The following is a 27,267-nucleotide window of genomic DNA, read 5'->3' on the forward strand; positions in this document are numbered from 1 at the left end:
TACCACCACAACTGCTCCTTTGGCGTTTCCAAGGACCTGAAGAACCAATCGAAGAAGAAAGCAATGAGATTTAGAGAACAAAGGCACTGAATCCAAATGGATGCCATTAGAAGGAGAACTCAAAGAACTTATAGGTTCAAAGTTCAAGACTTTCAATGTTTTTTAACACTCAAAAACCCGATACAAGGTATCGATTCCACAGTTTCTTAGCAACATGAAACCCCCCGAATCTTAGTGAAAACCAATGATTTAGTATCCACATTTAGTTATGCCGTACAAATAGGTTTTCTGCAAAGAGAGAAAGAGATGAGATACCTGGAGGGTCAGTGCACTAGTGTGCTTGGTAACCAAAAAGTTCAACAAGTTGGCCGAATAAGCCATTGCTGAATTAATCAAAAGAAGCACCCACATGTACTGATGCTGTCTTCCAAGTGACAGAGTAACACTTATCACATCAGGCTCCATAATAAGCGTAACAGGCAAAAGGGCTATAACGGCAATCGGGGACATGTACAACATCAAATTCATCGAGTTCAATTTTTCCCTGTAGACGAATGAAAGAAGAGCTCAGACCTTTGCTCAGAGACATGCAGCACCAAGAATTTAATACTGGAAAAACATTAACATAAGATCTAAATTTACAAGAATATAAACCAATATTTTAACTGATCTAGAAGGACCTTTTTTCATGTGTGAGTGAGGGCTCTTGATCAGGTAAACAAGGTTTCATCCTTTGTTCATCCAGCTAGTGGCTGAATTCACTACACTCTTATCCTTGCAAGATACACTGAATAAAAGCAGAGTATAATACTTACCCTTCTGAAGAAAGTAGGATGCCCTGAAGGACAGATTTGAAAGCTCTTGCTGCTGTGGCACTAATGCACATAATGAACCCAAACCAATGAAAACCCGGCTCACCCTGCCGCCAAAAAGGTGCGTAGATCAGAATCACACATACAGAAAACATAAACATGCCCTCCACATATAAAATCCATTTACAAAACTGAAAAATTAATGTGATAGAACCACTTGACAGCTTCCAAGACAACAAGAAACAAAACAAGATAACCTTGTAGGAGAAAACAAACAATGTAGACCACAAGGTGAATAGGAAATGCAATAGTTTTATAAAATGGGATCTACCAAATTGAGCATCTCATCAAACGATAAAGCTTGAAGCTTTAAATAACACGGGACTCAAAAGTGCGAAAGCTTGGCACAGCTGAAGAACCAAGTTAAGAGTTTTGCTACATTCAAGCTCCAGCCTTTCACGATTAATCGAAAACTCAGTGCGATACCATATAATGCATAATCATGGAGTTCCTCAGAATACATCCAGACATTCTTAGAACACACACAGTAATTTTTTTCCTATTTTCTTCAATGCTCTTATCTGGACAGCGGAATCCATGGCGAAAGGAACATTACTCCCGAATCGACAGATACCCCAAATCAGACATCCCAAATCATAAATCTAGGACCCGAGGATCACTGACATCACCCAGAATTCAAGAACCGTAAAACAAGCAGCACCATTCAATACATAAACCATTCACATTGCGAGAATTGAGAAGAAACAAGCATACCCCACTGGCGATGACGACGCCGGTGACAACAGGGACGAGAGCGGCATAGGTAACCCAGGCTTCTCTCTTAAAGGTCATGAAATAGGCGAAGAGGGCGGTGAAAAACGGCGTCGTAGCACCGACGGCCTGGTTGAACGAGACGGGGAGGTAACGGAGGGAGATGTTACCACCGACGACGGAGCCACAGAAAACGATGCTAAGGGTCGTGACCTTGAGGAACTGAGAGCGAGATTTGAGCGATTGGAGGGGAACAAGCTTGAGGAAGACGATGGAGACGTAGCTAAGGATCGCGCATGCCGACATGTGGCACATTGTGAGGAAGATCGGGAATTTGAATCCATAATTGGAGAGGAGGAACTTGTTGAGAAGAAGAACACCGATGTTGGAGGAATACCAGAGCACGATCAAGGAAGAGATGAAGAGGGTTTGCTTCTTCGGCGACGAAGACGACATTTTTGCCCCACGATCTGGTTTCTCCTTCGTCGAGATCGAGATTTGGCTGGAGGTTCCGAGGGAGAAAATGGAAGAAGACGAGAGAAATTAGCTCCCCACCTCGAGGAGCATCAATCAACGACAAAGCTCAGATGAAACCCCCATTTTTTTTTTGTCCTTTTAAATGTCTTTAATTGCTGCATCTCTCATTTATTTTTTGGAAACGTTATTAATAATTCTCTTCCAATTAGAGAATTACTAAAATAGCCTCTCCCATCATTTTATTTTTTTTAAAACATTTCCGAATTCATTGAAGGAAAAAATCCTGAAAACTATTTTATTTATGTTGATAAAAAAATGTTATTTATTTCAAAGGACTCTCAATATTTTATTTACAAACTGTTTATATATATTTATGTTGATAAGATGTATGCAGGTGATTCAAAACTTTCAATAGTCAGAAAGTATAAAATTTAACTCAATTAAATTCGTATTTTATTTATTATTTATAAATAAATAAATAAATTAGATTCTGTCAAAATTTTTTAATTGGAATTCTGATTAGATCAATAGAACAAATTAAAATTAGGTAAATTTAGTTTGGTTTCGGAAATTAGAATTAAATAAGTATTTTAACTTCGATTTTTCGATTAGCAGTCCAAATAATATCCTAGTCAATTGGGTTAGGTATATATTTGCCAAACCCTTTGGCCCCTATATTCTTCTCTTGCTTATGAACTCTTCAGTAATTATACACTAATTAAACATCATTTTTCATTATAAAAATTATTTCTTAAAAAAAGGCTTAAAAATTTTTCAAATAGAAAAAATCAAATTGTGAGGTTTTAATGGAATTTTATTTTTCTTTTTCCTTTTTACTTAATATGTAAACAGGAATAGAGAGAGAGAGAGAAAATCAAGGAATAAAATTCCTACTGAAATTATTTCAGATGTTTTTGGATATTATCGTGTTTAATATCAAAGAGTTTATAATATATATAAATTATAATTTAAATTGGGCCCTCAAAAACTTCTCAAGTGGATCAATTGCATAATGAAGGGAGAAAGCGGAGTAGGGCTTAGAAGCCCAAAGGCCCACGTGGCATTTTGGGTTTTGGTTTTTTTAAAATTATCTCAAAATTATACATATGATTTGAAACTTGAAAGCATATTATGATACGTACCTACTTAGTAAGACTTTTTTTCTTCAAATAATAAAATTTAATTTTCATTTCACCAACTTGGTAGTGTTATTTTATTATAAACTTTCTTTAAAAAACGGCTGGTTCGAGCTGGCACGTAAACTGCATACCAATACCAGCCATACGATAAGGACATTTGGATTTTCGATTCGGTTGTTTTTTTTAATACTGTTTTCGATTATAAAAATATTATAACTATTTAATTTTTATATTAAATATAGTTCGATTATAATTATGTTCTATTGGATTCATATGCATTTTTTTTAAACTGATAATCGAATTGAAATCTGAATCCGCGTTGGAGTCTCAACCCGCGTTCTTAGACCGCATACCATACAAAAGCCAATTGGATTGTTATCTCGTGGCATTTCCGTAAATATTTGAAATCCTAGGCCTAAACTTATACTCAACTCCCGTATATATGTATGATGGTGCTGAATCTCAACTACTATCGCGTCCCAGTCTTTATTAGTAACTAAAAAAAAAATTAGCCTTCTTTGATATTTTAGCTTTGCAAAACGTTGATAATGTCCGGTTACCCTCACGGCTACGGTTACGGCGGGAAACCGCCGTAAATAACACGGGACTCAAAAGTGCGAAAGCTTGGCACAGCTGAAGAACCAAGTTAAGAGTTTTGCTACATTCAAGCTCCAGCCTTTCACGATTAATCGAAAACTCAGTGCGATACCATATAATGCATAATCATGGAGTTCCTCAGAATACATCCAGACATTCTTAGAACACACACAGTAATTTTTTTCCTATTTTCTTCAATGCTCTTATCTGGACAGCGGAATCCATGGCTCAGTCGGGGCACGGCGGTTACGGAGCTCCTCCGCCGCGGCCGGGTCCTTACGGGAGTCCTTTTGCGGCTCTGATCCCGTCGGCGTTTCCTCCGGGTACGGATCCGAACATCGTGGCTTGCTTCCAGGCGGCGGATCAGGACGGGAGTGGGTTCATCGACGATAAGGAGCTTCAGAGGGCTCTTTCTTCGTATAATCAGAGCTTCAGCTTGAGAACTGTTCACCTTCTGATGTATCTATTCACCAACAGCAACGCCAGGAAGATCGGTGAGTGTTTCTAGATTTTTCGAATTTTTACCAGAAATCCACCTGAAACGAAGAAGATTACACACTCTTCCTGGTTCAATCCCTTCTTCTGAACTCGAATTAAGCCTTTGAACCGTCTGGGTATGAGCTCAGCTCCCTGGATATGGAAACCAAGAATCTGATGCATCAAAGTTCCAGTTTTTTTTTTATTAACTTTAATGGAGTTTGGATTAATGAAAAAATGGGGTTAGGTTTTAGGGAATTTTCTATACCATGTTGGCAAATAGACGAAGCTTCCATTTCTTGACTTTTCGTGAACTACATGCAGAATCATTCCCTTCATTTACGCTGAATTTTTGGCTATTATCATAATTGTATTTGCAATAAAAAAGAATGATTCTTGTATAGTCTGGCATTGGATTGATCTTTAAATCTTCAAATGAACTGCCCTCTTGATTATGATCATCCATCCTTACAGGGCCGAAGGAGTTCACTTCTCTGTTTTACAGTCTTCAGAACTGGAGGGTAAGTTCAAGCATGGATTTGTGTATATGAAACTACAACTGCATTAGTTTATGACAGTGAATAACACAAGGTTGTTCTATGTTGGGTTTTTTGGGGATTGGCTCAGTCCATTTTCGAGAGATTTGATAAGGACAGGAGCGGTAGGATAGACACGAACGAGCTGAGAGATGCACTCTTGAGCCTTGGATTTTCTGTCTCTCCTGTGGTTTTGGATCTGCTGGTGTCCAAGTTTGACAAAAGTGGAGGAAGGAACAGAGCCATAGAATATGATAACTTCATCGAGTATGTTAATAATAGTTTTCTCGTTGTTATCCTTTCGTCCTCTGAATTCTGTGCTGATCTTTGCTAATGCTTTCGGGAATTCTGTTTTTGGGTTTGATGCAGATGCTGCTTGACTGTCAAGGTACCCCATCTGACATTATATTTAGATTCTGTGCCTCTGTCGTTAGCATCTGAACTCAATTTTGTTCCTTTTTTTACCTGAATATGTAAGGCTAAGTTCGTCAAATTTTCAAGACAGGGTGAGATTCGTTTGTGAAATACTGTTGGAAACTATCAGTTGCGGTTTAGGGCTTAATCACAGTGAGGTGTCCATGTTGATAGCTGATTAATAATGCTGTGAACTGCAGGGACTAACAGAGAAGTTCAAGGAGAAAGACACCGCATACTCTGGCTCCGCTACTTTCACTTACGAAGCCTTCATGCTTACCGTTCTTCCGTTCCTCATCGCCTAAAGGTTTCACTTTCAGGTCCTACATTGTTTTCTTGGGTTTTCTTTCGATGTTTTCTTTAGCGTGGGAATGATCTGATGTAGAATATAGAAATGAGTAAAATTCTGCCATGTTCAGTTGAATTCTTTCTTGGTTGCTTGCTTTCCTTCTTGGTAAAAGATCTGGGTGATGGTTTTGTAAGTTTCCACGCTGTGTCATACCCTCTAGAGGGTTCTTTGAAGTCGGTTTCTTGGATTTGAGTCAATCTTTCCCACGCAATAACGGGCATCCAACTTCGGACGATTTCTTCATCGGGCCCGATCAGAGCCAGAGGAACAATGCCTTCCAGATCCTGTAATGATTCGTGGGTTCAATCCCATTTGGAATTTTGGATAATCAAGAACTCCTATTGGCGGTTTCAGTTTCCCAAATTCTGACCCTAATATCTGATCAAAATGATCAAACCGGTTTCTGAATCCGATTATGTCCCAAAATGATCGCAGGTGACGCGAGTTCTGATCTTTACGAGCTCAAGAGCTTTTGCCCATCTCGTCCTGAGTACGCGCGCCGGGACTCGTTGGACGGCTAGCCAGTGTCGGACATTTCGTTCTTGTTTCGAGTTTAGGTTTTCAATATATATATATATATAGGTTTGATATCATATTCGCTTTGGTTCGTATGCCATTTTTATAAAAATGTTTATTTTCAAATAAATTTTATATTATTTTTATTTTGTGTTTGAAATTCATTTTTCGATTATAAAGAATTCTTTCAGTTTATGCGCTACCGCTGTCGAGAAACCGGTCCTGAATCCTGATGAGCGGTGATGAGCAACCAGTCACAGCAAAGCGCGATTGCGTTTGAAACGCAAGCGCAAAAAAAGTTGAGTGCTGCGAATGGGACCGATATTGGTTTTTTTTTTTTTTTTGGGTATAAGGGACCGATATTTGTTGGATATGAAATCGACTTCGTTTGGGGTTTAGGATATTTTTATCTAATTGATTTTTGTTTGATACAGTTTTATACACAGACGTTATTTTTTTACAAATAAATTTTATGGATTTGGATAAGAATGGACGGTTAGTTATTTTTATAATATAGTGTACATAATAACCTCTTTCTAATATGACACGGTTTTTATTAATTTAATGCGTGGTTTGGTCATAAGCATTAATCTAATACCATGTTCGCAGAGACTTTGTCGTTACGTGCACGATGTCGAGTTGTGTTATTGAGGCTCCTTCGTTCGTGAACTTGTTTTTTGTGCACTTCTTGCTTATTACATGGGTTATATTTCATTTTTTGTAATTTTTTGGTCCAGCGATTCTGATTTGTTAAAAAAATAAATTTTCATTATGATATTTTTTTTATATTAGATTCAAATTCGTTCAAAGATCCATTACCAATAAATCTTTGTATCTAATAGATACAATTATGTATTATTGGATTAGATCGGAATTCTATATAACGGAACCAACATGTGTATTCTATTGCTTTACCATATACAACATTCATTCAAGATCTGAAAATTTAAATCTCCATTTGTACTCTTAAGAAAAAAAATTGTTCCCAAACTTAAAAGCGAATCAATCAACAAAAAAAATGATAACTTGACCAGCACTACAAGTAATCGAAACGTCCCCCCAACAAGACAACCTCCGACTATAAAAACACATCTCAATATCAAACCCACAAAAAACCACCAAGAACTGGAATTCGATCAAACAAACAGCGCAAATGGATCAAAAAGGGAAGAAAAGATACGCAGTACTGGTCGGATGCAACTATCCGAACACGAAGAACGAGCTGCATGGATGCGTTAACGACGTTCTGGCCATGAAAGAAGTGCTTTTGAGGCAGTTCGGGTTCGAGACCGGCCACGTGGAGGTCCTGACGGACGAGCCGGGCTCATCGGTTAAGCCCACGGGTGCCAACGTTAAGGCAGCTCTGGGTCGGATGGTGGATAAGGCTGAACCGGGCGACGTATTGTTCTTCCATTACAGCGGGCACGGAACTCGGATCCCTTCTGTTAAACCTGGTCACCCCTTCCGACATGACGAAGCCATTGTCCCTTGCGATTTCAATCTCATTACTGGTGAGTTTCTAATGGTAATTGGGATTATATAATGTTATATATACGTTGCTATTAAGCAACTTGTTATACCAAAACCGTGAATTCGATTAAGAAAAACCCAGTTGCTAAATCCTCGTGAAATCTAATTGTTGGGAAATATTGGTTGGCTGTAGATGTGGACTTCAGAGAACTGGTGAATCGTCTTCCAAAAGGAACAAGCTTCACCATGGTTTCAGATTCTTGCCACAGTGGAGGTCTCATCGACAAGGAGAAAGAACAGATCGGCCCTTCTTCCACCATCACCACACTAACCGCAAACGCCGATGTGACGGCGAAACCCAAGGCCATACCCTTTCAGACAGTCCTCGAACACTTGTCTTCTCAGACAGGAATCTCCACCTCCGACGTCGGAACCCACCTCCTCGAGCTCTTCGGCGGCGACGCAGGCCTCAAGTTCCGGCTTCCGGCGATGGACCTCATGGATCTGCTGGAGACGGCGGCGCGTGAGAAGCACGACGCCGGGATCTTGCTGAGTGGGTGTCAGGCCGACGAGACGTCAGCCGATGTCGTCGGAGGAGGTGGGAAAGCGTACGGAGCGTTCAGTAACGCGATTGAGATGGTGTTGAAAGAGAATCATGGTGCCTTGACGAACAAGCAACTGGTAGTGATGGTGAGGGATGTGTTGAAGAAACTAGGGTTTCAGCAGCACCCTTGCCTCTACTGTAGCGATCAAACCGCAGACGCGGCTTTCCTTCTTCAATCGTGAACGCTCATTGAACGAAAACGCTGTTTTCCTGTGATTTCATTTGTGCCTTGCTGTTTGTTATTCTAAGGTTTGGTTTGGCGCTTGTACAATAATAATAATAATAATAAGAATGATAATAATAATAATAATAATAATAATAATGCATTTTTTTGCTCCATTAATGTCCACAAAAAAAATCGAACATAAAGAGAAAATGAAACTTTTTACTAAAAAAGGTTAAAATATCAAGAAATGTAATCTTTAATTTATACAAAATATTATAAAATAAATAAAATCTTTTCAAAACATTAACTTTGTTACTTTCATTGTGACAGTTTTTACAAAGAGTTTTTCATTTTCTGTTGTACTTTTCTGTGCAGACTATACAGACCAATTTCATGCCAGCTCAGCTCAGCTCACAGACTTTGAGTAAGCATCAAGCAACACCTTCCTGAACCTCCGGAGCTCTAGATTCACTTGCTGGTCGTCTAGGTATATCGTCTTCGTGAACTGCCATCCCTTGTTGTTGATACTGTCCGGATCTCGAAGAATTGGATCGTCTTTTTCGTATTTCCGATACAACGAACTCTCTGTAGGAAGAATCTTATAACCGATATAATCCAGACCAAGCTTCCTAGCCGGTTCTCCATAATATGTCTCTGCTGCCCAGTCTGTTCCCAATGGGATGATCTGAACAAAGACACTTCCCGGCCTCATGAACAGAAAATGTGTCATTGCAGCTCCATGGACTCCGACCAAGACATCGCTTGAGTTAAGCTCCTTGTAGAGCTTTGCCAGTTCGGTCGACCTGCGTGGCCTCAAGACCTGGACTTGAAACCCTATTCTCTTTGCCATCTTCACCAGCGTTTCCTCGTTCTTTATCCCCCGAGACCCCTTTCTCGATAACAGCGCAAGTCTCGGCCTTTGCATCCGCCTTGAAACAGCTTTTCTGTCCTTTGCCGGTTCTGCACTAAACCTTGTCTCCTCCTCTGCAACCAGTCTGTTGATTCTCGGTCTGTAGGCTTTGTCCAGGAGATTTCTGAAGTCCATGATTGTTTTGTTATGTTGCATCAGAGAGGGATTCACTGTTAGCTCATCGTGGATTCTAAGGCCAACAATGGCTTCCTTGAAGCAGTGAGTTCTCTTGTCTCTGTCGAAATCAACGAGTGGATAGGCAGAGAGCTGAGAGATAACATCTCCATACTTCAACTCCCACCATTTATGGTACTCAGAGATCACAAAGACGACCCTTTTGGCGAAACGCTGAGACGTTATATACAGCGGAATGATTCCGTCGTTGAACTCGTGATAGACATTCCCGGTGTATCCCCCAGTGGAGAACACTACAGCCGGAACATCGTGATGAACATCACATGTATGTTCGTCTCCAAGCTTTTTTGCATCCCTTCTCTCGAGTTTCAGCTCTCGGATGGTGTCCATTATAGCGGTTTCCCATTTCCTGGTATAGGGTTTGATCTTTCCGTAAGAGACGTGGTTGGAGAAACCGTCTGATCTGTCTTGCGAGTTGTAGAGGAGGATTGAAGAAGAAGGGGAGCGTGTTCTGATATCGCCTTTCATGAAACAGATATCTGTTCGGTACCCGGTTCTGTCACACCATATACCCTCTGCATATTCACCAGAAAAGGAAAAAAAACGTACAAATTTCATTTCACCACAAGATTCAGATATGCAGGAATAGGCATGGATATCAGATCTTCATCCTGTTTGTAATAAACCTCTGCTTGCTACCGTTGAACGCTTGATGAGATCAGTATTGCCATGAACATCAAGTCTTTCACTCACTTTAACAGGAAAATCTGTAAAACCCACGAGAGGAAACGCTTCAGAACAACAGCACAGAAGAAAGAAAAGGGGAAAGACCGATGCTTTTGCATCGTCTGTAAGCTGAAAAATTCGAGTTACTTGTAGAAAAAGGTAGCAGGAGAGAGAGAGAGAGAGAGGAGAAGGCGAAAACGTACCGAGCAGAGACGGAGAAGGAGGGGAGAAGAAACAGAGGAGATGAGGAGCGAAGAGGAAGCAACAAGAAAGAAGAGACAAGAGAAGAAGAGAGATGAGTTTCGGCTTTGATCTCTTCATGCCACTTCGCCGAACTTTTCAAACACTATAACCCTACTTCCTGATCTCCGGATTATGGCCCGCTTACTTGCACCGCAAGCAATATATATATGGAGTTATGATTCTGGACAATACCAGAGAGAGAGAGAGGTTATAGAAAGAGACTGTTTCTGGGTGTAAGCTTCTTCATTGAAACCAGGTGTTCTATATATCTCCGAGAGAGAGAGAGAGAGGTTCAACAATGGTGGTGATGTTGGATTCAACTGTGTATGGCTTTGGAAGTGAATTTTCTTGATTTGGCAAAATACGAGAGAGAGAGAGAGCCGTGTGGGGGAAAACAAGAAAGGGACTCTCCCCAAAAAAACCATCATTTGGAGCTTTTGACTAACTTAACCTCCTTATCCCTCTAATTATTTCTTCCGGTAAATAACATATGTCATAGTTGAAACCATCCTATCATCCTCATATATATATGTATATATATATATATTAATATATATATATATGTATGTATGTATTTAGTATTATTTATTTATAAAATAGAACTAAAATATTATCTAGAACATAATAAAATATGAAAAACCACTTCCTAATACATGTTCACCCGTCTACGCATACGGTCAACATAATGTAAAAGAGCCACATATATTACGAGAATGATGCAACAACCATATATATTCTGAGATTAGGTTATAATTGCAATTAAATAATTAAGATAAGTAAACACATTTGAATATGCCATGTCAAAGGAAAGACTTTATCATATATTAGAGAATCCGAACCGAGGGAGGCTTAACGGTCAAATACATACAAATTCCATGTGTTCCGTCTATAGAAGAAATCTATAAAGAAAAAATATATACGGATGATAATACAGTGTTTATTAATATCGTATAGTATAAGAAAGCTACATGGTGCCTACTGACAAAGACATATATATATATATATATATATATATATATATATATGCATATATTAATTTCTATTACAAGGTTTAAAATTCTGCAAGTTCAATGATGATGAGATGCTGGAAGAATTTTCATATAAATATAAAATAATATGCCAGATGAAACGTCAGAGAAAATAGAGAATAGTATTAGTATTTGTTTTGAAAATGATGATCCGTTCATTACAAAAATTAAAATAAAAATAAAGCGGGTAAGAAGTCCAATATTAATATTTCTCATATATAATTTAAGTAAATATTATATTAGAAATACACACGTTTACGTATGCATGATCAGTGACAACAAGAGATGGTGAGATGATTTTGTAAATCAAAGATTTATATATATATATATATATATATATAGTAAAAGATTTATAAAATTTTTATTAAGAATATTCATACCAATTATATACAAAAAATTCTTATTTTTAAAATAAATAAATATTTCTTAAAACTATCAGAAATAAGATTATTATAGACTTCTGTAACTATATATATCACATTTTAGGAAACTTTGGTTTGGCAAAAAGAACAAAGTTTGCAACATTGCTACGTAAAGGGCGTTATAGAAAATCGAGAGAGCCTTTATTGGGAATTGAGAAATTAACCGTATAATACACAAAAACCTTCCGTCAAACAAAAAGAAAACCTTTTATTTTTTAGTTGAGTTTATTAAATTCCTTTTTACAAAATAGAAAAGTATTATAATTTCCATGCAATATATTTCTTTTATTTTTATATTCCTTTCCATCTAAGTTATATATACACACACACATATATAGAGCTAAGTTAGAGCCAATTTAGGAGATAAACACGTAATAAATAGTCTTATTATTTGTTTTAAAAGGCTTGTTATTCCGTCTTTATAAAAATCTACTTATTTGATAATACCATATAAATTTTGTTTGTATATGATGTTTAAAATAATTATAAAAAAACTAGTTGTGATATATTTACATATTTTTAGTTTTAAAGATAACATTTCTTACACAGGAAAAGAAAAGATTCTCGAGGCAGTGGATAGAGTTGAAACAGAAAAATATTGTCTTCGCACTTTTGTTCGATTTTACGCAATGTGAGATTTCTAATTATTTAAAATTCGATTAATATATAAAATCATATGATTGGTATTTTGGTTGGTAAAACATATTATATATATATATATCATTTTATTTGTCCTCTATTACCTTTCCAATCACACTTCTATAATATTTGTTGTTATTATTATTATTATCAACAATTGAATGAAGTTAGAGATAAATTATAATTGTTTTTTTGTTAATGACAATCAAATGATTTCAGATAACCGAAGTAATTTTTTTTTATATTAGTATATGTACAATCTTCGTAATGTATAATAAAACGAAAAAGAAAATTATTATAAAATAATTTTAATGGCTACTACATCCACACACAGAAAAAAAAAAGCAAAGAAAATTTTGGACAGATGGATAAAAAAGCAGAGTGCACAAATTGTCGATACCGTTACCAATATATACAAATAAATGATATTAACGATTTTAATCGATAAATATAAATGATATACATTATGTTTAAAAATCCACGTAGATACATCGATATTTATGGCTGAGCTACATATACCCATTGAATTCAAAGAACTGCCAATATTTAGTAGTTTGGACAATTTGTTTTCAAAGTATGTTCAAAGTGAATTATTGTAATAAAACAAAATGCCAGCATGAAGATAACCAACATTTTTTTATGTGGATTTATATATCCTAATAATGCCAGAAAGGAAAAGAAAAATTTATTCTATAATGACTTTTTTTTGTGAAATTATATTATTAATATATTTATATAAAAAATAGTGTTAAGACAACGACCCAACAATTATCATGCGTTACTCTATAAATTTCCGGCTAGCGTGTTACTTATTTGGTATAAACATCTATAAAAATGTCTGGGTAATTTTTTTCTTCAAATTTAAAATGAAAATGAAAATTACCAAAACAAATCCAAATCATCATTCAAAGTAACTCATTGCTTTCTTAGCTTTTGTTTGCTTTATATATCTATATATGTTCCTGAATTTAATAACAAAAATAGCCTATTATTGAAAATAACCCATCAAATATTTTTTTTCTCATAATTTTTTTCTCTCAAAAACATATCATAGATATTTAAATTGCCCAGGGATATAAATGAAGTATATGATAGTTTGAATTCAATCTTTTGATAACCAGTTTGCCAAAACATTTTTTTATATCTTTTGGAATTAGATATCTTAGTGTTAAATTTTTTAACAGTTCATATGTTAATTGATAATTTATAAAAATTTAGGAAAATTTTATATAAATTCAAATTCAAATTTTGGTTAATTAATCCAGGTAAAGTTTGAGATTTTTTTTTGGCAATTATGCAAAAAATAAAATAAAATTATGAATGTTGATAGAGGTTGGAGTCCAATGTATTGGACCGGACCGTGTATATCAATCAAGCCCATGTCTCCGTCCAAACAGAACAAAGTATATGACTACGTTGTCAGGTCCAGGAAAAAAATAACGAATCGTCAGCCGTCGGATTATTCAAGGACACGTGGACGATGGATATTAGCTGTATCGTTAACTCATTTCCTCCAATCACCATTTACTCATTTAGGGACACGAAAAAGGAAAAAAAACTGCAAAGAGCGAAGAGGAATTTGAAGAAGGCGCGACGAGGAAGGAGGTGGCATTCTACGTAATTAGGTTGAAATCGGCGCCTGATTAGATCAAGGAATTAGGGTTTTCGAGATTTTGGAGGGGACTTGCAATGAGCGACGCGTACTGTTCGGATTGTAAGAGGCAGACGGAGGTGGTGTTCGACCACTCCGCCGGCGACACCGTGTGCTCGGAGTGTGGGCTTGTGCTTGAATCGCACGCTATCGATGAGACCTCGGAGTGGAGAACTTTCGCGAACGAGTCCGGAGACAACGACCCAGTTCGTGTCGGTGGACCGACCAACCCTCTTCTCGCCGACGGCGGACTCACTACCGTCATCTCCAAGCCCAATGGCTCCTCCGGCGATTTCCTTTCCTCTTCTCTTGGTCGGTATCAGAACCGTGGCTCCAACCCTGATCGCGGTCTCATTGTCGCCTTCAAGACCATCGCCACCATGGCTGACAGGTAGTGATCGATGAATATTTAAGGTTTCTGGGTGCTTGGACCAGGTTAGAATCTGATTTCGCTTTATGAAGGCTCGTTTGGAGTACGGTTTGGTGAAGAACGCGTGAAAGACAATATATTAGGGGTTTAGTTTCTTAATCTGAATTTGGTCTCTAAAATCTAGGTTTGTTCTGTCCGCAATTCCGAGAATTAGGGTTTCTAGAAGCAAAGATCGACCTTGATCTTGATGAACCGCGTGAATGGGTTTCATTTTCTTAGATGGGTAATCTTTATGTAGTTCCCTTGTTGTAATACCCACATTGAGCGCAAGTGTGTTTCACTAGAAACTAGGAAATAGTTTGGTGAACAAGCCTTAAGCTATCTTAAAAAGTTTCAACTCTTGATCTTGATCTGTAGTATTTACTCCATGAAGCTCAGTGTCATATTTCTCAAGCTCTTGCAGATAAATCTTTGTCGGAATGCCACTGTGTTTCTGTATGTGAAGTGCCATTTCCTTCTGCATTTGGCATGATTGTGGCTTATGTTGAGCTGTTGACCCATTTGTTTTGTCTGAGAATGCCTACCGAGATAATATTACAAGGTTTTCTTGATAAGCTAGAGTGCTTGACAAAGGTGATACTGATTTGATGAACCTTGTGTTCCAGGTTGGGCCTTGTTGCGACCATCAAGGTATGCTGTGCAAATCGTGATCTTACTATTGGGCATCCTTTTCTCAAAACCAAACCTTGATTTCATTTTTCATGTTAAAAGTCGGTTTAATGACTCTTACTCGAAAGAGGGGAAAAGAAGGACATTGGTTGTTCTTTATACAGTGTTCACCATCATTACCTGTCTTACACATCTATATAGGATTTATGATTGGTTTTACGGTAGTTTGTATAACCAAATTGTATGGCAGCCCATTATGTTTAAAGAAACATTTTTCTAGTTGTTTGGCCTAATGTCCCTGTTTTATCCAAATCAATTGAATACTTTGTATCATTCATTTTCCCACTGTTGTGAAGGATCGGGCAAATGAGATATATAAGAGGGTGGAGGATCAAAAGTCTAGCAGAGGAAGAAATCAGGACGCTCTTTTGGCTGCCTGTCTGTATATTGCTTGTCGGCAAGAGGACAAGCCACGGACTGTGAAGGGTACAGCTTAAGAACCTTCATATTACTGGTATTCTTAATCATGCAGCTTTCCCTTTTTTCAATGACATCCTCCAACCCTCTTGATTTCGAGTAGAAATCTGTTCTGTTGCTAATGGAGCCTCGAAGAAGGAAATCGGCCGGGCAAAAGAGTACATAGTCAAAACATTGGGTTTGGAAACGGGCCAGTCCGTGGAAATGGGGACTATACATGCTGGGGACTTTATGGTGAGTTCTGAGTTTGACCCTAGAGGAGTTTGCCCAGATGATGTTATTGTCAAGTTATTTAGTGAACATGAGCTTCAATTTTGCAGAGGCGGTTTTGCTCCAATCTTGGCATGACCAACCAAACCATGAAAGCGGCCCAGGAATCTGTGCAGAAGTCAGAAGAGTTCGATATAAGGTAGGTTATAGCCAGCCAGCCAGCCGTTCTTGCATCACCCACCACTTATACAAAGGAAGGATTAACGTCGTTATATACATATCTGTATAAATGTTTACAGGAGGAGCCCTATATCAATTGCAGCTGCTGTCATTTACATCATCACACAGCTCTCAGATGACAAGAAGCCTCTTCGAGGTCAGTTTCCCACTCTCTCTGCGTGTACCGTAAAATAAAACCAATGTTCATATAGTGGTGAAATCTCTCGGCTGCAGATATATCAGTGGCGACGGGAGTTGCTGAAGGAACTATAAGGAATTCGTACAAGGATTTGTACCCTCACCTTCCCAAGATAATACCCGCCTGGTACGCCAAAGAGGAAGATCTCAAGAATTTGCAGAGTCCTTGAGTGTTTTCTCTCTTCTTTTTCGGTGTTAGTTTGAGCTTTGAACTTGAATTTGTCCGCCGTCATTGGAGTGACCATGTTATTCATGTGTCGAGAAGTGATTTCGGCCGATGGATGGAACTTTCTTTGTAAATTTAAATCGTTTACACGGTGCCAAAAACTTGTCTGATGCCAAAAACTTGTTGAGATGGTATTGATCCTCCAGTTGTCGCCAAGGTTCATCTCTACATGTCCTAAAAGCTCCTACCTCGAGCTTGTGATCGATCGGTTCTTTGACGAGCCGCGTCCAGATCACGTGAGCACCATGGCCCAGGACTAAAACTCTCTCGTGGCGTTCGAGGCCGAGCTGAAAATGTTGTTTCATACAAAAGTTGAACGTGTCGGAACCTAGAATGAAACGGTACGTGCTTTGCTCGAACCGGACCAAGGAATCTCGGTCGTGTTCGTTGTACTGGTACGTGCGTTCCGAGCTCGTGATATTTTTGTTTACCGGTCACAATTAATTGGTCGTTGATTATCTTTTTACATATGTTATAGATTTTATTGCATGTTAAAAAATCATCGTAATATGTTTAGTTTGACCACGACTCAAGCAGAAACCGCCACGTCACGAGGTAAGTGACGCGTCACGGGAGATGCAACGCCACGCGCTTTATCGTGCGTGGCCCAGCGAGTCAATAACTTCCCTTCTTTTTTAAATGACGGAAACACCCCTACCAGTATCCAATTACCCTCATTTACGCACGGTAATCGAAAAGGTCAAATCGGTAATCTCTGGTGGAAATGGAAAATAGAAACTCATATTCCCAGCGCAGTGGATGGACCATCATCTTCGTCGTCATCAATCTTCATGGTCGGAGAATTCAAAATTTTAACCTCTCAAATTCTCAATCAATCCCTCTCCGCTACTCATGTCGGTGAATTCCCTCCGCCGCCTTGCCGCCAGCGCTGTCGTCATTGCCGCCGCGTCCGGAGGCGCCGTTTACCTGACGCCGTCCGTCGCCTCCAGCGACAGAGGCGGTGGTCGAGGTTCAGTGTTGGACTCGCTTAAGCTTCGGATTGGTGATCCGAGCGCTACGGTCCCTTCGCGATCCGTCCAGGAGTCGGGTCTGATTGGAGCGAGCTTCTCTAATCCGCTCGACATTCTCGTCATCGGCGGCGGAGCCACCGGTTGCGGAGTGGCTCTCGACGCTAGTACTCGTGGTCTTCGTGTTGGTCTTGTCGAGCGAGAGGACTTCTCGTCCGGGACTTCTTCTCGGTCAACAAAGCTTATCCATGGAGGTAATTCTACACTTCTGTTCATAGGCACAGAGGGTTCAAGCATTTAAATTTCGTAATTTGCATTCGATCTTGAAAATTAGGAACTAGAAGTCCTCTCCGAATTTCTGGGAAGATTTGGAATTGTGGAAGCATTGATTGGTTGATCCGCTGAATTTGGATTATATCATCATCTAGGCGCCAATTTGCGTATTTTTAATTGGAGAAAATGCCACTACTGTCAGTTTAAGAAATGGAAGTGGTCATGAATTATCACTAAATTGTTAGATTCTAGATTTAAGCTGTTGCAAGATTTGGAGGATTCTCTTCACGGAGCGAGTGAGTAGTTGCTATCTGGTGGCACTATTTGTATGTCCTACGTACCTCAGTATCAAATACCCATTGTAATGCCCTTTCTGTAGATGTGGAAAAGCAAACTTTGGCCAAACATTTTGGCCTTAAATCTAAATTGTTCTGAGTTTGTGGGGTAAGTAGCTGGTCATTTCTGTGGATTTGATATGCAAGTTACTGTAGCTTTTCTATAGTACATGCATTTTCAAGATTTTGTTTTTAACATAATCACAACATAGTGGGCGCTGCGTAAGAGCTTGGAAAAGAATCATCTTCTGGTGGGAAAATTCTGGCAATTGTTCCTTGAGGTTGAGGCAATGTAGTTATGGCTTGATACTTCTTTATTAAGGTTTCCTTAATGCGCATTTCATATTTTGTTTTGCTAGAATTTTTCTCACGTTTTTACTTTGATGTGCATATTATATTTTAATTTGACAGGGGTTCGGTATCTGGAAAAAGCTGTTTTTAATCTTGATTACGGACAGCTGAAGCTAGTTTTTCACGCGCTTGAGGAGCGTAAGCAGGTCATTGACAATGCACCACATCTTTGTCATGCTCTGCCCTGTATGACACCTTGTTTTGACTGGTTCGAGGTAATCTACTACTGGATGGGATTGAAGTTTTATGACTTGGTCGCAGGAGCACGTTTATTGCATTTGTCCAGATATTACTCTGCACAAGAGTCGGTCGAGCTCTTCCCCACTCTTGCGAGGAAAGGCAGAGACAAGAGTTTGAAGGGAACTGTCGTATACTATGATGGGCAAATGAATGATTCGCGTCTTAATGTGGGTTTGGCGTGTACTGCAGCATTGGCTGGTGCTGTGGTGCTCAATCATGCTGAGGTTGTTTCCCTTATAAAGGATGATGTGACTCAGAGGGTAATCGGTGCACGGATTCATAACAATTTATCAGGTAAAAAGGATATGCATACTTGTTTCGACTATTAGCTGTTCAACTCAAATTTATCTTTTATCGGTTACTCCTTTAAGGTCGTAGACTCGTATTGGTATAATTTTGAATATGTTTTTCGCTGCCATATATTTGCAACAGGACAAGAGTTTGACACCTACGCAAAAGTAGTTGTGAATGCGGCAGGACCCTTTTGCGACACGGTAAGGAAGATGGCTGATAAAGAGGCAAAACCAATGATATGTCCAAGCAGTGGTGTACACATTGTGTTACCTGATTACTATTCTCCTGAAGGAATGGGATTGATAGTTCCTAAAACTAAGGATGGCCGTGTTGTCTTCATGTTACCGTGGTTGGGAAGAACTGTAGCAGGAACTACAGACTCTAACACCGAGATCACTTTGCTTCCAGAACCTCATGAAGATGAAATTCAATTCATTCTGGATGCAATTTGTGACTACCTCAACATCAAGGTCCAATTAATCCAAACTGGTCAAATTTATTACATTTTGGTGAATGAGTATACCGAGTAAGCTTTGGAAATTTTCTAGGTTCGACGCAGTGATGTTCTTTCTGCTTGGAGTGGGATACGTCCATTGGCCATGGACCCGTCAGCAAAGAGCACGGAGAGTATCTCCAGAGATCATGTAGTCACTGAGGATTGTCCTGGTTTAGTTACAATCACAGGTGGAAAGTGGACTACATATCGAAGGTAACGTTTTCTAGTTGTTAAGAAATCTGTTCTCTATTTGTAGGTCTACTCTCATTCCCATCTCGTGGTCAGAAACTTTCTTGTCGGGAGTACCCAGAAGATACATTTCCACGTGGATGGAACAAAAAACGTCTTCCAGAAACTGCTCTCTTTCTTGAGTTTCTCTCATGGCCTTGTATTACTCATAACTATAACTCGTTTTCAGCATGGCAGAAGATGCGGTTGATGCAGCGATCAAATCCGGAAAACTGAATCCGACCAACGGTTGTGTAACCCAGAGACTACAGCTAGTGGGTGCTTATGGATGGGAGCCGTCGTCATTCACAGTTCTCGCCCAACAATACGTGCGTATGAAGAGAACCTACGGTGGTAAAGTCGTCCCAGGGGCGATGGACACCGCTGCGGCAAAACATCTATCTCATGCTTATGGCACAATGGCGGAACGAGTCGCTGCCATAGCTCAGGTCAGTCCAGGTTTAATCTTCTTTCTTAGCTAATAACTGACAAATATTTTCATAATAATCTGAATACGGAATATAACCTGAATTCCATCATATTGTTCTTTATTTCTAATTCTAAACTTATTTAGATTACAACTTTTGTCCGTAGAAGGTAACACTAAACTCGGGGTGTTTTTTCAGGACGAGGGCCTCGGGAAACGGCTGGCTCACGGGTACCCGTTCCTAGAAGCGGAGGTTGCGTATTGCGCAAGGCACGAATTATGCGAATCGGCGGTAGATTTCATAGCGAGGAGGTGTCGGATAGCGTTTCTAGACACAGACGCGGCAGGGAAGGCGCTGCCTAGGGTGATAGAGATACTGTCGGCCGAACACAAATGGGACAAGTCGAGGCAGAAACACGAGTTGCGAAAGGCCAGAGAGTTTCTCCAGACTTTCAAGTCTTCCAAGAACGCTCGGTTCCATGACGGCAAACACTAAAAAGCAGCCTCGGTGGATGACAAGCTCGTCATCGATCCCAAACGTTTGAACTCAAAATGGGATAACTCAAATTCTTGAATATTTGATAACACGATTATGTGTATGTGCACAATCTCACGTATATACATTTGTTATCTATATAGGTCACAGCTAGGTTGGAACACGGGCCGGTACTCGTCCCACACGGGCACCCGAATTTTCCACACTCATCTCTGCCCACCCTCAACCACCGCATAACCTCACCTCGTGCCATCCTCATCGTTCACAGATACCGGATTTCCGGGGTTACTTGCTCAGTCTTGCAGGCCAGACCACCTCTTTTTAACCGATGTTGCTTTGTCCTTTGTTTTCTCCCGTAGGAACGAAAACAATCACTTAGGAAAATTTACAAGAAATCTCTTTACCAAAGAATTTGAACAAAGACGAGCTCTCGAGAAATACACGCAAATATAGAAACATTTAAAAAAGAAAAAAGAAAAGAGGAAACAAAAGGCAAAGCAAACGCTACACAGACAGACAAATGAAATATAATACTGAAAACTGGAAATACCCACAAAACCCAGACTTCGATCACAATCATCATACACATGAAATTATATAATAAGCTTTCAAGGATTATAGGCTTCATGACTTTGCCCTCTTGTCTTGGTTCTCACCATTATACTTATGCACCTTATATTGTATCCTGAGATTGAGATGCATAAGCTTGTTGGTGTTTCCGTTGTTTGCGAAAGCTACCACCTCCTCTTAGATTGTATTCATTCGATATGCTCGGGAGAATGTTAGTGAGAAAGAATTTCCGAGAGGCGAGCTTGAGCATCGGGAGGAGTCTCTCTTCCGGGTACATTCACCTTCAAAAGGTTGGAGTACCTGTAAGAAAAATAAAATGTCGTTTCGTTATTCCAAACATATCATGTGTTTTGGTAAAGTTCAGATTGAAGGAAGGCTGGTCGGAAGAAGAGAGAAAGAGACGGACTCTGTGGCTGTAAACATTTGGTCGTGCTCCACTACAAAGGCGATCAGTGCCTGCAGATTTGTGCAAAACATTAGGTGCATACTTTCGACTTATAAAAAGGCTTATGTGAAGAAAAAAGAAGAAAAGGATAAAAGAAAAGAACAATATGAGAACGAGGAATGTGAATTAAGCGTTGTGTTGCTAACCTCGAATGGCATATTTAGCAGTTCAAAGTAAGTGCGGACGAGATCTAATCTCTGTTGTACAGCTTCACCATCAATAAATGGAATGGCAGCCAGAGCCTGCAGTGCCAATAGAAGAATGTAAACCGTTAGAAGTCATTGACATGATTTTAAAAATAAAAGAGTTGATCCGAAAACCCTAGTTGGGATGGCTCAGTTTTGGGGCTGGGAAATTGGTCTTCACCTGTTCGAGTGCAATAGAATTCCGGCATATCTGTTGAACCCCGAAAAGGTTTATCGATCTCATGTCAGCCAAAGCCTACAAAACACATGATGAGAATAACGAGAGATTGGAAGGAAATCAGGAACACTTAGATGCTGATTTATAGAGGATGGTGATTTAAATCCTGCGACGAAATTTAAAGGATGGAAGACCAGGGGCATACCTTAATTGAAGCATTTGCTGCAATTCCGCAAATGCCACCGAAAACGTAATTCCGCTTCTCTCCAGAAATGAAAGGTGCCATTTCCTCATCCCTACGTGTTATCTGTAAGATTCCAGAAAAGAGATAATTATCTCCCACATGTTCTACATCTACAGAGAGAATATATCATAAGATTAATAAGATGTACTAACCTGTGCAGTGAGAGAAATTATGAAGTTATCCGGTTCTTCAGCATCTTGATCCTCTAAGTATTCTCTATTTGTCATTTCCTATTCAACATCACAGTTTTCGGTTAATCGAAAAGGCAGAGAAATTGAATTACTATAGTCTAGTCGGCATTCTAACCAAATGAACATCCACAACAAACCTGCAGATGAAAGATTGTTTCCAATTGCATCTCAACACGTAAAACCTTGAGACAATCAGTGGAAAGTTTTCTGTACTCATCAGCAAATGACGCTAGATTCCTAGTGGGAGCTGTTTTGCTATTACCCTCTGCTTGACTAGCTGAAAGAGGAACTGCTTGTCCAAGCCTAAAGATTTGGAAAAATCCAACATGAGTTATGCTGCTGCACATGGTTTCGAATTCAGAAAAGGGTAACAGACAACACTAATTAACAAAAGGACCCGTTGAACCATGCGATCTTATCTTCTACAAGGCGTGTGAAGATTGTTAGTTTCTTTGAAACTGATATAAGAAGTAACCGATCAAACCACGTTAGAATTGTTTTTCTCTACATAGCCTTTTCCCTTCACATTTCTACCATCCTATATCAGTTCCGTCACAATTCTTCTCTTTTTTTATCACATCTCTGAAGACATCTACGATTCACGTAAAGGAAGAACAATGCAAGAGAGCACGATTTCATAAAAGCTATCCTTCAAATACTCACTTCTCAATTGAGTCTGCAACATATTCTAGTGAATCACTAAGGGAGGCTAACAAAATCAGTTTGTTGTCATCACGGATTAGATTATCCTGCAAAATAAATACACAATCAGCCCTAGTCTTCACCAAAGAGAAATAGCCCAAAAGATAAAACTTCATTATATCAGCTTCCGGAATTCGCATGGTGATTTACCTGCTTAATAGGCCGCAAACCCAAGAATAGTTCACTGAGCTCCAGTTCGGTGTCAGCACCTTCAGAGTGAGAAATAGATTGGCCACGGAGAGATGGCAAACATGCACTAGCTGGATCAAGTCGCATCAACCTTTCAATATCATGCCTCCCAATGAGCATATAACTAAGCTTCTCAAGAACCGCCTGATACATTTACCATAAAACTCACGCTCAGAAATTATTGTATGGAGGAAGAAGCACACCACTTCCAATTTCGGAGTAACTTCAGCGGGGCAGAATTGGAAAGATATTGTGAATCCAAATGCAGATGCCACTACTCAGCTTGGGTAAAATATGGTCCTAGTCTAGCTGTGTAGATGTTCAAACTGTAAATTCTCCCCCCTCGTTCTATGAGTCAAACCTTTCCACGATGATTCATTACAAAGCATTTTAAATCCATGTTTTGTTAGAAGCCAGAAAAACCTTAAATCAGGTTCCAAACAGCAAGTGTAAAATAGTAGAATCCAAGGAAACAGAAACAAAGCACTGAGGAGAAGGAATGAGAAAGAAGAAAATGCATGCCTCCATGTATGAAGTCCGGCATCTCTCATATGTTCTCTCAAGGAAAGTCTGAACATACTTCACAAGGTCAGCAGAAAACTTGGGCATGGCTTGAGCCCAGCCGAGAACCTAGACAGAGGACAGCGAGGAAATGCATCAGGAAAGCTAGAATTTGATACTTCAGAAGGCGTAAGAAATTCTCAAAATGAATCGTTAGCAACCTGTGCACTAATCTATTGTTTTTAAAAGACAATAAGAACATGAAATGCAATTGAAGTTTACTTGCAGCTTAAACGCATAGATAGACTTGCCTCTTTTGCAAGGAGATCAATCGCCAAAAGACCTTGTAAGATAGGTCGACCTTTTTCTACAATTGGGGTGTAAGTGGTGGTTGTATGCGCACGGGGCCGAAATGCAGCTGGACCTGCCAAAGTTTTTAATAATTTAATGTGTGCAACCTCGAATTGTACACAAATGCACATGCTGTCTGTAGTTCTTTTTCTTTGAACATGAAAGGGAAATATTCAAGCATAACTGTTACTACCAAAATCCAACGCTTGAAGAAAATTGTGGAATATACTATCGAAGAAGCTTTAGTTTCCAACTAATGTCAATATGCTAACATCCACACATTTCAACTAATTTTATACGCAAATGCAGCTGCTACCATCTTGCATTCATTAAAATCATTGTATTAAGAACTACAGAAGCAGCTAAGCAAGCAAGTCCATACCTTGACCAGATATATTTAGACCAAAAACTAAATAGCTACAAATATTCTTTACTTGAGCTCTATAATCTAATGAACTTACTTGATATAGCTTGCTGGACACCTTTCCTGTAGTCCACGAACATCGTTGGCAACAGATGATCCTTCACGAAGTTCTCCACAAATGTGAGCAGTCCATCATTCCTGCAGCATATGTTCGGAATTAGATATTCATAAGTTTTGTCAACTTAGCAGCACAAAAAAGACAATTATCAGCATGTGATATCAGGATTTATTCTGGAGTCAACAATAGGAGTAAACTTTCCTGAAGAAAAGATTATCATAAGAAATAGTTTTGAAGGATGACGGCAAACCGCCATCCGCATCACCCGAGGCAACAGAAAATTAATAGATCCTGTGGAACTAAAATAAGAACTGAGAAAACTTTTTTCATTGCGACCTATGTCAACTAACATAGCTAATATATTTCCATGAAGAAAGGGCTATCTGTATAAAGGATACTCGTCTTAGCTCAGCAGACAAGCATCAGTTTTGAACTTACCCAAGCTGGGAATGCTTTCTGGGCAACATTGAAGTGATTTTATCTGTGAACTGCAAGACACATAAACCTTCAGTCTACCAGAAAACTGCTGACAATTAAATGAAAAAGCTTAGATGAATCAGAACCAAAACCTGAAGGACAGGCCTGTAAACAGAGGCAGCTAGGTATATGCCTTGTTCAGGTAAAACTGCAGCAGATCCATAACCTTCTTGTGATGCATTTGAACCTCTCTTACCCCAGCCTTGACGGATGAGATCGACTCCTGACAGAGCACTCAAAAATTATCAAAACATGAGAGCCAAAATCATCAAAACTAAAGAAAAGTAAGGATACTATACGTAAAGCTAAAGCTGCACCATACCCTGGTTAGAAATTGATACAGTTGCATCAGTAAAGCGAAAAGTGAATGTCAGACCATCTTCAGATGCGTCTCTGTAGTCCACCATCACCAATCAAGTATCAATACTAAATAACACGACTGCATAGTCAAATGCATATCTACAACATATTTCTATTTAACATTACAGATTTTATGGAAGATTGAGGGAGGGCAGGAATACACCTGTTTTTGAGAGTTTAACAAGTTAGCAACATGTGAGCTATTTTTTATATTGACATCTAACAGGATACTGTGAGATGTACAAACCACAGCTTTTGGACAACCACAAAAAGCACTGAAAACATTCAGTGAGAATCCTCTCTAACTTACAGAAATTAATACATTAACTATTTTCACTGGCATTAAATTGATTCACGACCCCAAGACTGTGTGTTTATATATGTACATATATATATGAAAACCAAGCTTATTACAAAATTGCTGAGTTTCTTTTTGGTCATTCTATCATTGTCTTAGCAGCAAAGGAGGTAAACTATAACGAGCAACCATCCATCAAAAGCAAGCCAAATAAAAGGTGGCCTTCTCCAAATAACTAGAAGAAAGAAACTACCCTAATACATGATTTAAGTCAATTACCTTTTCTCTTTACCAGGATTCTTGCTTGCAAGTTTAGCTGTTTGTGCAGCAGCATCTACAGATGCAGCTTCAGGAGTTGCTCGTAGAATCTCACATATCAGTTGTTGACATTCACTCTTCATCAAATAATGCATAGATTGATAAGTCCAAGTTATGAGATAACAATAGTTTAATGAATACTCTTTAACACATTTTGCTTAATTGCAAATAGGCAGACCTGAAAGACTGTCAAAGGAAGGCTGATAGTGTAGCCTCCAGTAACTTGTGATGCTTCAGAATCAGGGTTCCAATTTACATCCGTGGGCAATGACTTTGGTGTGTTAATGTCATGTTGGGCCGACTTCAATTCTAAAAGCTCTCCAATGACAACATGATTTTCTAGAAGAGCAAAAGTTAAGATATTCAAGTTTTAACTGTAAAAAACAAAATATCAGAATGAACTTTAGAGCTCAGTTCTCACCAAATATCTTAACAACAGTATCCAAAATTGAGTCAAGAAGTTCTCTTGCTGTAGCCTGCGCTTTGCCTGCAGGAGCCATCAGAGGTGAAACGGGGCTCACAGCCAGGAGAGTTCCTGAATTTGACTTCCCGTTTTGATGTTTCTCTTTTAATGCTCTGTAGCCCTCTAACTGTCCTTTGATAAGATGCAGCCCTGCTACTGAAGTTCGATCACCCTGACTAGCGACGCACTTTGAAGAACTTGCAAGCTCTGCATGAGCTTTAATCTTTGATATTATGATCTCATGAATTGTGGGCCGAAGTCTTTGACTGCACGACACCAGAACCAGTAAAAGCACTAAATAAAAGACAAATTAAGAGTTTCCACAAAGGAATATAACAATACACCTTGATAGATTCTCAAATGAAAAAACTAGCAGGATTCCATAAAAGCACATATTCATTCATCTTGAAAGGATGAAATATTACCAGGACTTCAAAACTACCAAAGTATGTTTAATAAAGATATTTACAGCATATAGTATCTATATGATTGCTACCAGTGGCAACTCAACAAAGCATCAGATCTACCAGGGAACTAAAAGATGTCATAGGCGTAAGTTTTTCTATATATATCCCAACATGTAAAAGAACCATCACAAGAAAGCTTGTTCCAAACCATTTCTTAGAATGAACCACATATAGAGAGCAGGAAACCAACCATATTATAGCACCTGCAGCTGCAACCTTTCCAAGCATGCAGAGGCACTGAACAAGGGTCTGCAGATACTTCACATGAACTGGAGCATCACTCTTTC

General features: G+C 39.0%; 7 protein-coding genes across 9 annotated transcripts in view; 4 read left to right on the forward strand and 3 right to left on the reverse strand.

Annotated features, from left to right (window-relative positions):
- LOC104826892 (probable sugar phosphate/phosphate translocator At3g10290) overlaps positions 1-2,190 on the reverse strand; it is a 3,007-nt gene extending 817 nt beyond the window's left edge. The window contains exons 1-4 of the mRNA XM_010559835.2: positions 1,587-2,190; positions 816-919; positions 316-544; positions 2-36 (exon numbers count right to left, since the gene is read on the reverse strand). Coding sequence (XP_010558137.1) covers positions 2-36; positions 316-544; positions 816-919; positions 1,587-2,039 — 821 coding nt within the window. The 5' untranslated portion in view covers positions 2,040-2,190. The remainder of the gene's footprint in view (position 1; positions 37-315; positions 545-815; positions 920-1,586) is intronic.
- A 1,829-nt stretch (positions 2,191-4,019) lies between these two features.
- Positions 4,020-5,769, forward strand: LOC104827451 (probable calcium-binding protein CML49). The gene is made up of 5 exons (XM_010560621.1): positions 4,020-4,290; positions 4,748-4,794; positions 4,901-5,076; positions 5,179-5,197; positions 5,424-5,769. The coding sequence occupies exons 1-5, from the start codon at positions 4,020-4,022 to the stop codon at positions 5,526-5,528; spliced, it is 618 nt and encodes a 205-aa protein (XP_010558923.1). The 3' UTR covers positions 5,529-5,769.
- Positions 5,770-7,203: 1,434 nt separating this feature from the next.
- LOC104826893 (metacaspase-9) lies at positions 7,204-8,426 on the forward strand. Its single transcript, XM_010559836.1, has 2 exons — positions 7,204-7,599; positions 7,752-8,426. Exons 1-2 carry the CDS (start codon positions 7,242-7,244, stop codon positions 8,342-8,344), a joined length of 951 nt encoding a protein of 316 aa, XP_010558138.1. The 5' UTR covers positions 7,204-7,241; the 3' UTR covers positions 8,345-8,426.
- Positions 8,427-8,609: 183 nt separating this feature from the next.
- On the reverse strand, positions 8,610-10,731 carry LOC104826894 (EGF domain-specific O-linked N-acetylglucosamine transferase-like). Its single transcript, XM_010559837.2, has 3 exons — positions 10,303-10,731; positions 10,060-10,140; positions 8,610-9,948 (listed from the first exon to the last, which is right to left on the reverse strand). Exons 1-3 carry the CDS (start codon positions 10,418-10,420, stop codon positions 8,735-8,737), a joined length of 1,413 nt encoding a protein of 470 aa, XP_010558139.1. The 5' UTR covers positions 10,421-10,731; the 3' UTR covers positions 8,610-8,734.
- A 3,239-nt stretch (positions 10,732-13,970) lies between these two features.
- LOC104826895 (transcription initiation factor IIB-2) lies at positions 13,971-16,613 on the forward strand. Its single transcript, XM_010559839.1, has 7 exons — positions 13,971-14,473; positions 15,118-15,142; positions 15,478-15,607; positions 15,702-15,832; positions 15,919-16,007; positions 16,108-16,184; positions 16,262-16,613. The coding sequence occupies exons 1-7, from the start codon at positions 14,121-14,123 to the stop codon at positions 16,393-16,395; spliced, it is 939 nt and encodes a 312-aa protein (XP_010558141.1). The 5' UTR covers positions 13,971-14,120; the 3' UTR covers positions 16,396-16,613.
- Positions 16,614-17,193: 580 nt separating this feature from the next.
- On the forward strand, positions 17,194-20,722 carry LOC104826896 (glycerol-3-phosphate dehydrogenase SDP6, mitochondrial-like). Its single transcript, XM_010559840.2, has 6 exons — positions 17,194-17,673; positions 18,439-18,912; positions 19,051-19,382; positions 19,461-19,621; positions 19,827-20,085; positions 20,263-20,722. The coding sequence occupies exons 1-6, from the start codon at positions 17,304-17,306 to the stop codon at positions 20,557-20,559; spliced, it is 1,893 nt and encodes a 630-aa protein (XP_010558142.1). The 5' UTR covers positions 17,194-17,303; the 3' UTR covers positions 20,560-20,722.
- Positions 20,723-20,934: 212 nt separating this feature from the next.
- The window catches only part of LOC104826898 (exocyst complex component SEC8), a 10,238-nt gene continuing 3,905 nt past the window's right edge, over positions 20,935-27,267 (reverse strand). For 2 of the 3 annotated variants that reach the window (XM_010559845.2, XM_010559844.2), the window contains exons 10-28: positions 27,171-27,249; positions 26,472-26,779; positions 26,229-26,389; positions 26,012-26,127; positions 25,397-25,467; positions 25,167-25,297; positions 25,036-25,085; positions 24,577-24,677; positions 24,076-24,188; positions 23,786-23,893; positions 23,225-23,407; positions 23,036-23,121; positions 22,510-22,675; positions 22,334-22,411; positions 22,143-22,244; positions 21,941-22,015; positions 21,721-21,816; positions 21,536-21,585; positions 20,935-21,429 (exon numbers count right to left, since the gene is read on the reverse strand). In XM_010559845.2, coding sequence (XP_010558147.1) covers positions 21,342-21,429; positions 21,536-21,585; positions 21,721-21,816; positions 21,941-22,015; positions 22,143-22,244; positions 22,334-22,411; positions 22,510-22,675; positions 23,036-23,121; positions 23,225-23,407; positions 23,786-23,893; positions 24,076-24,188; positions 24,577-24,677; positions 25,036-25,085; positions 25,167-25,297; positions 25,397-25,467; positions 26,012-26,127; positions 26,229-26,389; positions 26,472-26,779; positions 27,171-27,249 — 2,162 coding nt within the window. In that variant the 3' untranslated portion in view covers positions 20,935-21,341. Of the gene's footprint in view, positions 21,430-21,535; positions 21,586-21,720; positions 21,817-21,940; positions 22,016-22,142; positions 22,245-22,333; positions 22,412-22,509; positions 22,676-23,035; positions 23,122-23,224; positions 23,408-23,785; positions 23,894-24,075; positions 24,189-24,576; positions 24,678-25,035; positions 25,086-25,166; positions 25,298-25,396; positions 25,468-26,011; positions 26,128-26,228; positions 26,390-26,471; positions 26,780-27,170 lie in introns of all 3 variants that reach the window. The other variant, XM_010559846.2, reaches the window with a different exon arrangement.

This window comes from Tarenaya hassleriana, unplaced genomic scaffold, assembly GCF_000463585.1.
Source record: "Tarenaya hassleriana unplaced genomic scaffold, ASM46358v1 Cleome5, whole genome shotgun sequence".
Lineage (NCBI taxonomy): Eukaryota > Viridiplantae > Streptophyta > Magnoliopsida > Brassicales > Cleomaceae > Tarenaya > Tarenaya hassleriana.

Bases quoted from the DNA above. Each gene is read 5' to 3' on its own strand.
- LOC104827451 (XM_010560621.1), top strand. From the start codon at position 4,020: ATGGCTCAGTCGGGGCACGGCGGTTACGGAGCTCCTCCGCCGCGGCCG. The intron at 4,291-4,747 runs GTGAGTGTTTCT...CCATCCTTACAG, and splicing joins CAGCAACGCCAGGAAGATCG to GGCCGAAGGAGTTCACTTCT. The intron at 4,795-4,900 runs GTAAGTTCAAGC...GGATTGGCTCAG, and splicing joins ACAGTCTTCAGAACTGGAGG to TCCATTTTCGAGAGATTTGA.
- LOC104826893 (XM_010559836.1), top strand. From the start codon at position 7,242: ATGGATCAAAAAGGGAAGAAAAGATACGCAGTACTGGTCGGATGCAAC. The intron at 7,600-7,751 runs GTGAGTTTCTAA...GGTTGGCTGTAG, and splicing joins CGATTTCAATCTCATTACTG to ATGTGGACTTCAGAGAACTG.
- LOC104826894 (XM_010559837.2), bottom strand. From the start codon at position 10,420: ATGAAGAGATCAAAGCCGAAACTCATCTCTCTTCTTCTCTTGTCTCTT. The intron at 10,141-10,302 runs GTACGTTTTCGC...TGGGTTTTACAG, and splicing joins TCCTTCTCCGTCTCTGCTCG to ATTTTCCTGTTAAAGTGAGT. The intron at 9,949-10,059 runs GTTTATTACAAA...GTGAATATGCAG, and splicing joins TTCAACGGTAGCAAGCAGAG to AGGGTATATGGTGTGACAGA.
- LOC104826896 (XM_010559840.2), top strand. From the start codon at position 17,304: ATGTCGGTGAATTCCCTCCGCCGCCTTGCCGCCAGCGCTGTCGTCATT. The intron at 17,674-18,438 runs GTAATTCTACAC...TTAATTTGACAG, and splicing joins AACAAAGCTTATCCATGGAG to GGGTTCGGTATCTGGAAAAA. The intron at 20,086-20,262 runs GTCAGTCCAGGT...GTGTTTTTTCAG, and splicing joins GAGTCGCTGCCATAGCTCAG to GACGAGGGCCTCGGGAAACG.
- LOC104826895 (XM_010559839.1), top strand. From the start codon at position 14,121: ATGAGCGACGCGTACTGTTCGGATTGTAAGAGGCAGACGGAGGTGGTG. The intron at 16,008-16,107 runs GTAGGTTATAGC...AAATGTTTACAG, and splicing joins TCAGAAGAGTTCGATATAAG to GAGGAGCCCTATATCAATTG. The intron at 16,185-16,261 runs GTCAGTTTCCCA...TCTCGGCTGCAG, and splicing joins TGACAAGAAGCCTCTTCGAG to ATATATCAGTGGCGACGGGA.